Below are 16,769 nucleotides of genomic sequence, written 5' to 3' on the forward strand. Positions count from 1 at the left end.
AGTGTGAGTGTGAGTGTGAGTGTGAGTGTGAGTGTGAGTGTGAGTGTGTGTGTGTGCGCGCAAGAGTGAGCATGCGAGTGTGAGTGTGTGTGTAGCTGCATAATACATATTTTTGCATTCTATTGTTCTAGTACTACTGTTTACTGAATGTTCCCATACTCATGTTTTCTATGCTATTTATTTTTCTCTTACTTGATTGTGTTTGAACCTTTCAAAATGTATCTTCTGTTGTATATTTAATTGTTCATATCTCTAACTACTTTTTCATGTTATATGCTCTTATAAATATCTATAACTTTGTTTATTTTTGGAGCTAATCTCCCTGGAAATCCATTGAAAGAAGACTATCCAAATAAAAGAACACACACAGACAATATATATTTACATATATTTGTTTTCCTACTGACTAGATATAGGGCCAAGTAGTTAATGGGTGGTGTTTCAGTATGTTATTTCTATACTTGCATTAAACTACTCGACCACAAATGAGTCTCAGAAAGTGGAAACAGCAGTTAGTTTATGCCAGATACAGTTTGACTGTTTTCACAATAAACTTTTCATAGTAGCTGTAGAATTGCTGTTTTCAGCATGCTTCAGCTTGAGTATCTATTTACTCACGTCTCATAGCAGACCATGGCCAGCATTATTAGCAGTGCCTTGGTCTCTCGGCTGCCCATCCTACTATGGCCTTGCTGTAATAAAAGTTTAAACTGTGGTTCACGTTAAAGGGGACGTTGCTATTCTCTTGTAATGCAAGGCACTGCATAAACTGAATAATTTGAGCCATAACTCTTACTGCAGCCATGGTGATGGCTACTGCATATTCTCTTAACATGCTCAGTGATTGAGCAGGAACTCCTGTCCCAGTTATGAATCGCTCTCTGGGTCTGACTGGCACTTGTTAAGGTGGCATATTTGGCTGGCACTTGCTTAAGTGGCATGTTTGGCTGGCACTTAGCTGGCATGTGCATTTGTTTAGGTGGCATGTTTGGCTGGCACCTGTTTAGGTGGCATGTTTGCAGAGATGGTGGCACAGCAGTTTGTACTGCTGCCTCACAGTGCACAGGTCTCATGTTCATTTCACAGCTGGAGTACCTACTTTGGTGGCACCTATGCATTCTTCTTGTGTTCATGCCATCACTACTGTGCTCCCCTTTCATGATAAAAGTAAAGACTGATGGTCCACCAAACAGCCTGTAGATGAGCACTCCACAGGTGTGTATTCTGCAATGGGTTTGAATCCTGACCAGAATTAGTTTTTTTTTCTTTTTACTTGCACGCTTCAGTTTTAGGCTAGGGCTTCAGCTTCCCTTGACCCTGTAGTATATTAAGCAGCTAATTAATGAATAAGTAAGGGTGGAAGATACCAAACTTTAATAAGTTTTAATAAGGCTTGTAATTCATAAAGAGCCATGTTATGTCATCTGTTTTCTGCTTAGACATGAGCAACATATTCCTGAAAAAGAACCTTCTACCAATTTACATGTTCTACTAAAAGATGTGGCTGTGTGGTCTGTTATACACAGTTTCCTTACTAAGATGATGCACACAGTGCAGAATGTACTTACCTTCACATATTGGATTTGTGGAATCCCATCCATCATCATCACATTTTCTGTAATAACTTCCATGTATCTTGTACCTAAGTAAGAATATACCAAAATTACATTGTTTTCATTCAATTTGTCATAATTACTTTTCTTCATACTTTTTTATTTTGGCATTTTATAGTTGTTTGCATTATGTGCCGCAATGTTTCTAAATATTATTTTATAAATGAACAGATATTTCCTTCAAATACAATAGTAAAAAAATATATAATTGTGAGTAGTAAGATTCAGCTGTTTTTATATAATATGGTTAAATGCCTCTACCACAATCTTAAAAAGAAGAAAAGCAGTAATTTTCCCTTTCATCTTCAAACCTGGCATTGTTTATTTGGTTCTACCTAATGGCCTCAGAGCAGACAGTGGTACATGCAATACATGCAACTGATTGACAACATTTCAGACAGAACCTTATATACTGTCATTGTGTGGTATTGAAGCCTAGTGCGACTGTGGCATATTGTCGAATAAGCCTGCAACTGGATAGCTGTTTTTTTTTGCACTCTCTCTATTACCTCTTTGAGCCATCACTTTACCTGTCAGGTTTATACAACTGTGTGAGTAATTCCTCTTACCAGCTACTCAAGTGACATTAAATAAAAGGAAAGGTCTCCCATCTCCTATGCAGTGGGCCATAGAAATGCTAGGAAATATCTACCCAACTGCTGCAAGAGCAAAGGTTTTATTCCAGTAGTTTCTTTGGGGATTTTTTTTCTTTATTAGTTAAAATAATGCATGGTTCAAATTATTACATGAAAAATGATGAGCACCACAAGCAGAAAAAATTTGCCATACTATCTGACGTCAACCATTGCTTAAATCTAGACAGTGGCATTGTGTCTGAAGTTCCTATTGGGCATGATTCTGATTCTTTCAGTTTCCGTGGTCAGATCACCCAAGGCTTAGTATTCTATAATATGGATGAATAAAGCAAAGAGTAGGACGAGACTTGCCTTGTGAAGGAGAAAGTATGTAAAGCTGGCACAGAACAGTATTCCTTTAATATTGCTATTTTGGTTCAGCAGGTCATCTGGCAATTGTTTTTAATTTTGCAAATCTAACTTTTATCAGAACACTACTATAGATTAAATGTCAAAAAGCAATGACTATGTTTGGAAGTAAAAAATAATGGTCCCAAAAAAGTAGGCTTGGAAAAAGCTATAAAAAAACATTTAGTAACACTTCAGAGCTTTCCCTGCTACTTTATTTTGATGAATTCCACAACTCTGCTACAAGACCCTTACAAACTTCAGACTGGTTCATCTGTTCTGTATTCTTTCAGTGTGAAAGCTATACTGCTATCACTTGTATGACAAGAGGTCATCTGGTCAAGGCAACAGGTTTTACGAAACTGTTTCACAATAGTTATTCACCTGTAATAGTGCCTGCAGTTGGATATACAAGATAAACGCACTTTACATCTAGTTAATATTTGCCTGAATGACATCTAACTACAAAACAAATACTGGATGTTTTGCACAGCAGTCTGTAAACTGTTATTTAAGCTGAAACTGAATAATGCCACAGTACGGATGATGCAGAACTTCTCATAAGCTAATTTTTGGCTCTATTCCTCCTTTCTGGTCCTGAGGCTATTTTATCAATACCTGTAAAAAATTGCTGTAGAATGTGTATTATCATGCTTATAAATCATTGTTTTCCCTTTGGCAAAATGTGTTATTTAAATGCATAGAAATTCTCAGTGTTCAAGGTCTTCATGCTTTTCTAACATAAAATGTAACCGTATTAGTAATCTAAAACTTCTCTTTATTTTGTAATTTCTGACTACATTCACTTTTTTTTCCAGAAACGTTTCTGTCAGCTCTTACAAAAGAGGTTCACAGATGGATGTAAAATATGCTACAGCTTTAAGGAATTTTTTTTTATTTTTAAGATGATTCAAAAATACTCTATTTTTAGCTAAACAAATAATACAATATTACTGGAAGGAAGAAATGCTTAATGTGCATAAGAAAATAGGCAGCTATTTGACAGGCTGTGCTACTTTGGGAATTAAACTAAAATGAAAAACTACTAAAGTATAAATTTGTAAAATTAAGAACAGAAATGTGAAAATTGGCATAGAATGTCTTTTATTAAAATCATGAAATGTCTTTGTCTCAAAAATATAACAAGACTACACCATAAGAACAAACTTCAACGCAAAAGACTACACCATAAGAACAAACTTCAACACAAAACACTCTGCATAGCCAGTGTCATATGATAGAAAGTCATATGACTAAACACATAAAAAACTAAATGGGAAATATAATAATTCCAACAAGGGATCAATCGCCTCCCCTATAGGTCATACCTTAATTATCCCATATACTGTAAGTGAAAGCGAACTTCTTAACTTTGTTATACAACATACTCTGTTTAAACACGATATTAATTCTATCTTGCATTTCAGTGGAATAAAAGTGCTCATAAATATGTTTTTTCAACATCTATGTTAGTTTTTCTAGTTTAAAATTCATCACGTGAAACAAATAACTGTATAAACTACAAAAGAACGGTTACATTTGTGACATTTTCTAATAGGAATCCTGCTCAAAGGTTTTAAAATATAGCACACAACTTTTTATAGCTATACACGGAACATATCCCACATTTAATATTCATTCCTCTTTAGTTTAAAAAAATGTCTATTTAAAATCAGTCTGAAAAGTTAACTTTACATTACTCTATTTTAATCATCATTTTTTACCCAGACAATTTAAACAGAATTCACATCAAAAAAACTCCAGTTTGTCTTTAGTTGCTAAGCAGCTTGTTTTCATTGGTATCAGTTAAAGATAGGCATGGATATGCAAGTGTTGCTCTGAACCAACATATGTTATATTTTCATTTACAACTAAAATAGGCTTGTATTTATTACTTCTAAGGCTTACCACCCCCTCTGCCAATGTATTTTAAAAAAAAATGTAAGCCAGCCTTTTAAACCTTGCTTTTAGTAAAGCCACCTCATCCGTAAACTCTGAATCACCTTAATTAAGACATGATGCTCTTAGTAGATGTGATTTTGCCACATTCCTTTTATATGCAAGGACCAAATGTTACCTGCATGTAAGTAGCTGTATACAAAGAAAGGCTTCTTGAACACTTTTTTAAATACAATAAGTTCAAAAAGCAAGATGATTTTCTTTTGAAGTATAAGTAAACCTTAATCTAGTAGAATGATTTAATTTTCACATTGATCTAACTCAGCTTCCATATTAACCTAAAACAAACAAAAAAAAAAATTCATTACTCTAAATAAAACATAAAATAAATCATCACTGTATCACAAATGCTTTCCTCAAGTAAACGGTGTACAAAAATTAATTTTCCCAGTGTGCTAACACTGCATTTGCAAATGAAGATTCAAAAATAACCTCAATAGCTATATTTGATTGCTGTTTAAAACATTATTTATAAAAAAAAATTAATCAAATTGTTGTATAACATCAGCTCTATAAGGGTACTGAAGCTGTCTTGTTTAACAAAACCAGAAAATGTGTCCTTTATAAGTTATTGACTGATGCAGGGTTGTTTCACAGAACTGCATTCATAACTGAGTAAAACAACATTTGAAACTAAAACACAAATAATGTTTTTTTACAGGGGACAACCCCCCCTTCCACCCCAAGTGTGGGCCACTGCAGTCCTCACGCCCTGGATAACTTGTATATACTAACCCTGGGACTATGGCAACATGGGAGGGGGGAATTCCTGGTAGACCAGCAATTCAACCTGGCAGTCGCACCCTAGTGATAATGCAAATTAATGTTCATCACTAGTGTTTTGTGGACAAGCCTGGCTTCCCCAATACACATGTATATGAGGTAACTACAGCATGAGTTTTCTGCACAAAATACATTCTTGTGATAGGGGAGGCATGGATTCAGATCAATAATAAATATACACTTGTGGCAGTTCTTGACCTGGGAGGCTACTATTACCAAAAAATTGGCTTTGGTAGACCTGATTTGTTCTCTGAGTTGTTTCTTTAGATTGATGAGAGACTTTTATTGTTATCTTGTACACACACCTCCCAACCGTGCCAAATTACTCAGTTTTTACCGAGTTTTGGGGTCCAAATAATGGAGTGCCATGATTCCTGAGTGGCACCCCTTCATTTTCGATTTTTCCAGCTTTTTTTTAAATATTTTTTCTTTCACTTTTTGAGCTGATGTCATCACGTGCGCTTTGACGTCAGCTCTTTCAGCCTGTCGGAATAGAGCTCAGGGCTCACGTGTACACATTTCTGGCTGGTTCTCTGTCTGTTTAAATGGAGTTCACTGTCATGCAGGTGTGAGCGAGAAGGATCGCTTCTTGGGAAGGAGCCGCTGCTGCAAGCATGGCAAGGAAACCACTAAGAGTGGGTACTGCAGAGGTGCTTTATACTTATAGCTTGTGAATGGAGTTTAAGTTATTTTCTTTAGTGGAGTTAGCATTTTCTTTCTTCTTGGTGAATGGAGTATTTTCATTTTTTTAGTGGAGTTAGCATTTTCTGCCTGGTGAACGGTATGGAGTTATTTAGCTTGTGAACTCTGGTACTGCAGAGCTTGTATGTTCTGCAACAGAGTTTTAAGGTATTTTCTTTCTGCTCGGTGTTTAAGGTATGTTCATTTCTTTACTGGAGTTAGCTTTTTCTGCCTGGTGAATGGAATGAGCTTGAGTTATTTCTCTGGTCTGCAACGGAGTTTAATTTCTATGTCCTGCAATGGCGTATAAGCTTGTGTGTGTGTGAGCTGGAGTTATTTCTCTGATACTGCAGAGCTTGTAGTCTATGTACTGCAATGGAGTTTAAGCGAGCTGGAGTTGTTTGTTCTGGTACTGAGTTTGGAGTTTAAGCTTGAGCTTGTATTCTATGTTTTACAACGGAGTTTAAGCTTTTTATTTCCTATGTTCTGCAATGGAGTTTAAGGGAGTTGGAGTTAGTTATTTGTTCTGCATCTGAGGTGGAGATGCACCCAGGTGAATACACCTGGTGGCTAGAGGTACTCAGGCTCAAACCCTATACCTTGGGTACAGGTAAAAAGAGCCTAAAGTCCCAAGCCACTTGTGAATTTATGTCTCATATTTTTGTTCTGTTCTTCATTAAATCTGTAGTTTTCAGGATTTTTGTGGCAAATCACATAAGGATTGAATTCACTAAATAGTAACAGGCATTTGAATTTCAGACTTCATATTCTTCAGAAAATAACTGGTAACACAAAATCTTTTATTCTAGCACTTTTCTAAGTTTATAAGATCAGTATTTGAAATTTGTCCCTGTTTTGGGACTGTATTCCCCCGTTATTGCCTTTGTCCAGGTTTTTTTGTGCTAAGAGGTTGAGAGCTATGGTGAGAAGTGAGAACTGAATTCACTAAATGATAGCTATTCACATTTCAGTCTTCCTATCTGGTATGTTGCTCTGACTGTAGTGCACAGCGTCCTGGGTTCAAGACTTGGCAGGGAAATGCATGGTTGTAATACATTTTATTCTGGCAACTTTCCAAAATTATACAAGCAATGTTTAAAATGTGTCCCTTGGTTTTGGCCTTTTGTCCCCCCCCCCCCCAAAAAACTGAAATTGAAAATAAGAGCGAGAAGCTGTGCAAGCTGCCTATGGCTTACATTACTGTCATTCTATTTTCTCTATAGTGTATGGACATAGACTTTTATGATGGCAATGTTCTGAATTGGGCAGTTTTGTCATTATTGGTTCATGCATTTTTTGCTTACTGGAAAAATGTTCAAACAATAAATTTAAAATGCTCTCTAACTCAAGTCTAACAATAATAGATTTTAATTTTTTTTTTTCAGTATTTCAGTCTCTAAGTTTGAGTGATATGTTTAGGGTTAGGCTTTTTATTTTTTGAAAATTACCTGGCATGTATTGTATCTGTTCTTAAGGTATGTATATTCAAGCAGTAGTGAAAGTACTGCTGGGTGTAAGAAACATTTCCAGAAATATTTGTCTAATTTGTATCGGCTCGGATAGTCTTAAAATAGCAAATGTAGTTGTGGAGAATAAAATAAGTTTTTTTTCTGTTATTAATGTATGTTTTTTCCCAGTTTCTTGGAAGACCAGCAATTTTAAATTGCACTGCTTTACCAATTTGCATTTTGCATTTTCAAAAGGAAGTCTGCTGTCGTATTTCATGTACAGAAGCATATTTAATATTTAATATTTAGTAATTTATAAGACCACTTATTTACATTATTAGAAAATAAATAGCACAGCTGTAATGCAAAAGCTAATACATTTCTTTAATGTCCTTACGGTTTAATTTCTATAGTAACAGTGGAGTGGTCTTTGTGAAGCCCAAATGTATAAGTTACTTAATTGTTTTCTAGGTAAAGTATGTTTTTGAACATTAGGCATTTTAGACAAATTGACTGCAATCAGAGATAACAGCTCTGTGCAGTTTAGTTGAATCATTTGGATGGTTTTGGTGGTAGGTCTGTGAGGAATGGAGGAAAAATAGGCAGAATTTTTCAACAAATGGAGGAACTTACAGAGTATAGACATTTTGTGATGAGATATGGCTACTATCAGTGGAAATATAGGAGTCAGGTCCTACTCTACATCAACTGAGTGCAGAATTATTGACCAGGAAGCTAAATTGTTCAGACAAGATGAGCATACTAGTGGCTGTACTAATTTTGTTAAGACGCTATGAGAGAAAAGGGAGGATTTAGTACACTGGGCCAGAAGTTGGAGTGTTCTCATGACTAGCCTGAAGAAAGGTGTGGAGGACCTTTGATCCTGTGCACATTTTATAGGACTTGACTGAAGGAAGTGATTGATGGTGACACTGGGCTGGCTTTGCAGACTGATTGATCACTTGGAATTAGTCCCATCCAGCTCGAAACCAAGACATCTGATTGTTGAAGGCTGCAGTGTTAAATGTTACAATGTTAGGAATAAGCTTAGGGCCATGCTTAAGGCTATATGAGAGCTCTTTTCCAGTATTCCTTGGCCAAATTTGAAAGGACTCATTTGAGAAAAAACAGTCAGTGCCAACTTTATTTTATTATGCTAGAGTGCCTGAGTTGTAGAGGTAGATTATATCATAGATGTGCCAAACTAACCTGCAAATATGTTGCCCATGATGATGGTATTACATTTGTTGGTTTACAAGTATAGACCCTTATTACTTATTCCTTTTGGGAATGTAAGAAATGGTTGGTGATTTCTCATGGTCATTACCGTGAATGCTATATCGCTCAAAGCCATTTTCAGTGGTCATTGTGCTTTTCACATTTCTCCACTGCTGTATGACTGTAGAGTGACTGCCCCCCCCCCACATGGAGGAGCTTGCTTCCTTTCAAAGTGATATTTTTTAAGTTTTGTCCATCAGAGAAATACTGTCCACTATATAACAATTAACCCTTTTCCTGCATGACCCACAAATTTCTAGAGGTGTCCTAAGCAGTGTTATTCTTTAAGCCTTTAAATACAAAAATTAGGTAACCATGAAGTATATGGCAGTGAACCAAATATAGCTGGTTTCTTGAGTATTTCACTGTAACTCAAATATTTGACTTTTACTTTGTGTAATGTAATATCTCTGGATGCAGTCCAGTTTCTTTGCTGATTATTTTATTGGAACAAAAGCCAGAGCAATATGTATTCTGAAGTCATGTTAGGAATTCATATAATGGTATAACTTTTTCATTATGCCTTGAGGTAACCAATATTAAAACAATCCTAATAGTAGAAAGTTAATATTGTGTTGACTTCATTATCAAACTTAATTGGTTATCTGCTCTCCATAACCCCCAGATTCATGATGATTTGTGGGTTACAATGATTGATGGTCTTAAGTTAATTACTTTATGCTTCCCCCTGTTAAAGTATAAATAGTTACTTTCTGCCCATTTTTATAAACTAAGTATTTATAAGTCATAATATTTCAGAACAGAATGTACCAAAGCAGCAACGTTTGCATCATTTACACATTAAATAAGACACAGATATAGTTGCCATAAAAACATTCAGTAGCTAGGACTGAAGATGGATCTCTGTAGGACTCCCCTTGATATTGTAAACAGGTCAATAAATTATTACTTAATTCAGATACCATACATTTGTTACCAAGCCGTGATACTAACCATTTAAAATAGAGATTAATCCCTCATTGTGTCATTGTATTAAATATGGATAACTGAGGAATGGAATCTAAAACTTTTGCTAACTCTAAAAATACTGCGTTTACTGGTTAATGTCTAGTCCACAGCTTCTAGGTTAAAACAGGTTTATAAAGTATGATCTTTCCATTATGAAGCCATGTTGCTTAAAATATACTTGATTAGAGGTTTCAGTTAAACCTGTAGAAGGGTCCCTCCACCCAACAAAAAAAAAAAATCAATTATGCTTTTTAGGCTTATGGGTTGAACTAGCTATTCAGTTTTCCTGCACCTCCACCCTTAAGTATTACTGTAGCTGTAGCTTTTTCCCACATCTGTGGGATATATCCATGGTGTAATGTTTCTTGGAATTTTGTAAGATAAGTATCCATGGTGTATGATTTCTTGGAATTCTGTAAGACGTACATCCACGGTGTAATGTTTCTTGGAATTGATACAGTAAATGCTGTGGACCAGATTCAATAAAGCCTACACCTAGTGTACATGATATGTATTCCAGAACATTCTTATCGCTTTCCAGTCACTCATAAAGATTACACTAAGCGCAGATGTGGTCTACACCTTGTGGTAACCTTTATGAATTCCTATCAGTATTTAAATCTGCAAGAAAATTAGTAGGAATACTAAAATTAGAATGTAGAAGGTGTGCTTTATGTCTGTGTTGTCACCTTCACTAAGTCTATACGGTTCTGAGTGAACAGTTATTGAATCCTGGGGCATGTCAAACTGCTTCTCAATTTTTATTTATTTATTTATTTTACATTTGTTGACTGGGCTAGTCCAACTGGATACATGTCCATTTTCAGTGGAGGCCCGGGGAGAAAAGCTCCAGTTACACAGCATAATAAAAACATACAAAAACATAAAATAACATTTTGATTTAACATTTATAGATTAAACATTTTAAAACAACATTTTGAAACATCTAAAGAAAAAGTTAGGCAATGACATTAATATGGAATAATACCTCTTCAGTTAACAAAAATTGGAATAAGACAGAGGAAAAATAGGTAGAAGAGTTAAAGATGAGAAGTAGTACTCAGGAGAGAGAGTGCTATGAATAAGGAGGAGGGTTAGTTTAAGGAATGGTTAGATGTAGAGATTATGGTTGAGAATGATATTTTGTGGTTGACAGATAGTTAGAGAAAAAAATGGTTAGTCAGGGTTGGTACAGGAGCATAACCAGTGATCGTAGAAGAAAACTTTTAGGTTAGTTTTAAATAGTGAGAGAGAGGTGAGGGTAGTGAGGTCATTTGGTAATTGATTCCATATTTTACCAACTGAGTTTGAGAATAAAGAATCACCTGCTAGGTTATTAGAGAAGGAAGTGTGTATCAACATTTTGTTGGCAGAGCGAAGATTCTTTAAGTTATTATATGGTCTTATAAGGGTAGAGAGAATTGGGGTGTTATCAGGTTGGTGTAGGGTTTTATAGGCGATTTTAAGTTGGTTAAATTGTAGTAGGTGCGGTAATTCAAGCCACCCTAGCTGTTTTAGATTTGGCCAGTGGTGGGTTCTGTAAGGAGAATTGGTAGCAAATCTAGCAATATTATTGTATGATGTAGTAAGTTTGTTAAGATTATTTTTAGAAAGATTGGTATATATGGGGGAAGCATATAACAGGGTAGAGATTAAGTGGGTTCTAGCTATTGTGGCTCTGGCTGCTGGTGTCAGGAAAGGTTTGATACGATAAAGGGATCCAAGTTTTTTGTTAGTAGATTTAATTGTGGAATTTATGTGAGTGTCAAACTTTAGTTGATTGTCAATAGTAATTCCAAGGAGTTTGGTGGTGGGGTCAGGAGAGATAACGGTGCCATCGTCAGATGTAAGTGTGAAATGAAGAGGGGGCGATAGATGAGAGGGACTAAAGAGCAGTAATTTGTTTTTTTAGGGTTAAGGAGAAGACAGTGGTTGGAGAACCATTGTTCAATAGTTGAGAAGGCTTTTTGTGTGAGAGAACGAAGTTCAGTTTGGGATGAGGCAGAACAAATGATAGTAGAATCATCAGCATATTGGATACAGGTAGACAGTGGAATAGAGAGATGAAGGTCATTTATGAAAATGGAAGACAGTAGTGAACCTAAAATAGAGCCTTGTGGGACACCTAGAGAGGTAGGAAGAAGGTTGGAAAGATGGTTTTGCCAGAGAACTGCTTGTTTTCGGTTTTCAAGATAGGCTGTGAACCAGTTCATGGCAGGATAGTCAAAGGAGAGGGACTTCAGTAGGTGGAGGAGAAGTTGATGATTAACCATGTCGAAGGCTTTAGATAGGTCTACAAAGAAAGAAGAGGATAGAGTATTATTATTATGATTTTGGTAAAGGATAGTAAGGCTGTGGTGGTACTATGAAACGGTCTAAAACCGTGTTGACAGTTAGCTAGGAACTGGTGGCGGAGTAGGTGGGTTATAAGTTGTTTATGGATACATTTCTCCATGATTTTAGCACGTGGGGAGAGTAGAGCAATGGGATGAAAGTTAGAGAACTCAGAGTCACCACCTTTGTGAAGAGGAATAATGTATGAGATTTTCCAGATTGATGGGATAAAACCTTCTTTTAAGGTTCTATTGATCAATATGGAGATTGGGTAGGCAATGGCTTTAGCTCCTATTTTGAAGTATTCGGCTGGTAGCTTGTCAGCTGAGGGGGTATTAGGTTTTAGTTTTTGAAGTAGGGAAGAGATATAGGAGGTGGGTATAGGCTCTAGGTGAAAAGGGGGAGGAGTAGAGCTTGGACTGGGCAAATTAGAGGTATCTGGGTTTTGCTGATTTGCTAGATTTAGTATGGTAGTAGTAAAGAAAGAATTAAAGGCATTAGCTGTTTGCATTGGACAGTCAGGGTTGGAGCCTAGTGGAACAGGTGATTCAACTCTGCCTGGGGATAGTAGTGTGTTAATAATAGACCAGAATTTTTGTGGTTGTTGAAGAGATGATTGTTGTAGCTGTATATAAAAGTTCTTTTTGTCTTGTAGGATAGCTTTTTTTGTTATATTTCTTTGTTGTTTAAAGGTTTGGTGATCAGTTATGTCCTTTGTGGACCACCATTTAGCCCAAGATTTGTTTCTACTGAGGATTAGTTTCCTAGTGTGATTAGAGAGCCATGGAGCTGGTTTATTTTTCATTCTTATGGACCGCATTGGGGCATGTAAGTCTATGATTGCCAGGAAGGTAGTATTAAAGTAGTTAACTGCTTCATCTATAGGGAGAGACTTAAGAGGAGACCAGTTACATTGTTTTAGATTGGTTAGAAACAGTTCATGGTCAAGGTGATTTTTGCTACGGATTGTTCTGACTGAAGAGGGGATATTTAAGCTTGTTTTATGTCTGATAATATATATCAGAGGGTGGTCACTAAGGTCATCTGGGAGGGTTCCTGTTGTATAGTTTTGTTGTGGACAATTTGTTAGTATCCAGTCTAGGATGGTTTCTTTATTATTAAGTTTATTTGTTCTAGTTGGAGAGTTTATAGCTTGTGAGAAGCCATGCAGGTTGATAAGGGAAGAGGGATTGGTGTTGTTACATAAATTCCAATCAATATTAAAGTCACCTAGCAAAATTGTTTCTTGAGGGAGATTAGAAGAAAGCCAGTTTAGGATTTGATATAAAAAAGTTCACTGATCCCATTAACACCTGCAGCATGACGAGGCCTAATATTACTTAATGCTTCCTTTAGCCATTCATTCATCTGCTATGTTCAGACAGGTAATTCCTATACAGATGACTTCACTCCGTTGGGATGTACTTACCAGATATCTTGGCTGCTAGGTTTATTCTTCATCCAGTAATACAGTATTACTGGGGCAGTCCTCTTGGAAGCTATATTTATTGAATGATTTGCTATTGTCCTTCATGAAATTTGCTAAGTTTAGTTCATATTGTTGTATTCACCATAATTCTGATCAAAATGACCTGCAAGTCTCCAAATACTTGTTTTTATTTGTACTGAAGTTATTTCTTACAGTAGGCTAACAGCAGTTCTATGCTAGCTGCTTTAGTTTCTTATTCTAACAGAAAAGTGAGTTTTTTTTTTGTCTTAGTAACTAGCTGGACTTTTTTTATATATTTATTTCTGGTAAAAACTCTCCCAAAGCCTATTAATTAAAGCATTTCTACACTGCACTTCTCCAGTTCTGCATGTCTACTTGATTTAGAGACTATCAAAGTAAGCCACGTAGTGTTTTCTGACTTTGGATTTTCATTTTTTGACATACTGGCTACAGTATTCCAACATATGCTATTATGGTTGGAAGTCTGAATGGGTGAAGAGAACATGTCCGAAATTACTATACCCAGGATGCCTAGCTCGATATCCCATATCCTTTGTCTAGTGTAATTCATCAGATTTTGTTTTTATTTATGCAGAATACAGGGTTCTAATAAATCCCGTTCAAAATTCTTAGAAGATGTAAAATGTTCCAGCATACTCCAGATATGTTTAAATGATCACATAATATATTTGAAGTAGCAGCACAATTGTGAAAATTTGGTTTAAATATTTAGTTCAAAATTAGAACTCTTAGAATTCCATCATAGTGAAGTTGTGATCTCCTGTTTCCAGACCTGTGCAGGTATTTTCAGATGTTTAAGTTTTTATATTACGATGGCTAGTATGGTAACCTGTGTATCAAGGCAGCAGGTAATTGTAGCATAGAAATGTACCTAGAGGAAGACATTTCTCCAGCATTTTAACAGACACCTGTCTGTGTAGCAAGGGTCCTGAAGTGTGATGATGCAAGCAGCAATACTGAATGTGAGATGGCAGAGATCAGTACACATATGCAGGTTAGTGGAGAAAGCACTCGAATTTAACTTGGAGATTGTGAAGAGCTCCATGTCTCCACAGTAGCACTGAGTTGGGGATGCCTGAAATTCCAAACCAGAAGGAGCACTATTCAGGAGACAGTAAGTATGTACTGCTTAACCACATGACAGAGAATATAGGTGCAACTTTCATGGGAACTAGGCAGTGGCAAGACGCCTCTGACGTGGATGGACAGAAATGGTGTCGACAAGATGACAGAAGAAGATCCGGGGGTGGGGGGGCTGGTTGCTGGATATATTAGTTTGCAGAGAAGTTGCCATATAGAGGATTGGAATGATAAAGGCTTTGGAAACATTACTTACAGGACAAAACAAGGCATCATAAGGGAACGGCAGGAAGGGTCAACAGAATGATGACTGTATTTTTAGCCTTGGAATGTAAGTATAGATCGGTACGAGGACATAAGTGGCTTACTTCGATTCACAATCGCACTACTACTTTATCTTCTCATTTGCTTCTCTTGTTTTGTGCTGTTGTCTGGAGACATTGGCTGTGAGCAGAAGTTACTCCAGGGCACACAAGTACAGAAGATCACTGTAGTCGGGAAAGGAGAGGTAGATTTACTGAAGGATAATGCAATCTGGCAAGATTAGACTGTGAATTATCAGAGGTCAGTGTTAATGCAGCTATAGCTGTACTGGTCGAGAGAGAGATGGGTGAGTTAGGAGTAAGCACACTTTTCCATATGATAGTCTGAGGGTGTTAAAACTGCAGAAAAGGGTTGTAACGCTGTTTTATTTTTACCTCTATTTCTAATTAATTTTAGTCATGAGAATTGGACAAACTGGCCACTGGCTCTTACTCGGATTGATAATAGTCTGTATATTATAGAATTTGCTTTTACAACATAAATATTGTTTTAGAGCCTTTGATCAGGCAAGTTAATTTCAGCCAGAGAGATGGGATGGGGTGTGTTGCTCGCCAGGTCAGGATAAAACAAACGAGCATCAAAGGTTCTTGTTCAAGCAGCTTTAGTGTATGCAAACACCTCATAAATGCGTTTAAGTAACTTATAAACAGGTTAGCTATCATATACATGAACATTCTGGCTGCACCTTCAAAAATGGCACTGAAGCTAACAAGTGCTTGTATTTATATGCACACACAGATCTCAGAAATGTTTCTTAAAGATACAACACACTTACTATTCTACACCCTCCCTCTGAGTTAGACATTGTCACTGAAATTAATGAATACACAACTTAAATAGAAATGATTTTCATCATGCAATTATACAAAGCTAGATACATATATATAACTACTTCCAAGCTGCTGTGTATTTCACACTAGGCTTTGAAATGGGACCATATCATCTGATATAAAATTTGGAATCTGGTTTAGCAACTGGGATTGTCTCTGCCAATTGTTCAATCTTAGGAATACTGAAATCATCTCCCAGAACAGTATCAGGAGTCGACTCACTTTCTGGAACATGAATATCATCTGGATTGCTCTGAGAGAGTCTTTATCACAAGTACGATGCTGCGATATCGGTTCAGGAAGATGATGTCTGAGATTTCTCCTATACTCCACACCTTCGGATTTAACAACATAGAATCTCTGCTCTGCACAAATACTTGTTACTTGGCCAATCCAGTCGAAACCTTTTGCTGTTTCTATCCTCACTGTCTCTCCTTTTTTCAACGGACGAATAAATCTGCTTGACTTGTCATAGTTGGACTTTTGGAAGGAATGCTTTCTAGATAATTGGACTTTAATTGCTTGGTTGTTCTTAGCTTTAGGCATCAATAAACTAGACCTCTGATAGGCAATATTGTTCTACTTTGCCTAGACAGAAGTCTCTGAGCCAAGTATGTCATCACGGGGTATGTTACTGAGATTGAGTAAGTAAAAAAAAAAACATCGGTATTATCACACTTTGACTTCTCAAGTAATTGCTTTGCACTCTGTACTGCACGTTCAGCAAGTCCATTTGATTGCAGATACTCTAGATTACTAGCAACATGTACAAAGTCCTATTCTCTGGCAAATCTCTGAAACAATTGACTAATGAACTGCATGCCATTGTCAGAGATTAATTTCTGTGGACTACTATGGACTGAGAAATGGCGCTTTAACTTAATAATAACTGTAGTGGAAGTTAGACTAGGTAGTAAATCGATCTTGAACCAATTTAATTAAGAGTCTACCAGTACTAAGTAGTGTTGATTGTTCAACTCAAAAATGTCAGTAGCTAGAATTGGCCAAGGTAGATC

At 36.5% G+C, this 16,769-nt stretch overlaps 1 protein-coding gene across 1 annotated transcript in view; it reads right to left on the reverse strand.

Moving 5' to 3' along the window:
* The window catches only part of LOC122805775, an 889,800-nt gene that overhangs the window by 60,105 nt on the left and 812,926 nt on the right, over positions 1-16,769 (reverse strand). The window contains exon 20 of the mRNA XM_044076042.1: positions 1,569-1,642. Within this exon, the coding sequence (XP_043931977.1) occupies positions 1,569-1,642 (74 nt within the window). The remainder of the gene's footprint in view (positions 1-1,568; positions 1,643-16,769) is intronic.

This window comes from Protopterus annectens, chromosome 7.part0, assembly GCF_019279795.1.
Source record: "Protopterus annectens isolate FY-2018-M chromosome 7.part0, PAN1.0, whole genome shotgun sequence".
In the NCBI taxonomy this organism is placed as follows: Eukaryota; Metazoa; Chordata; order Ceratodontiformes; family Protopteridae; genus Protopterus; species Protopterus annectens.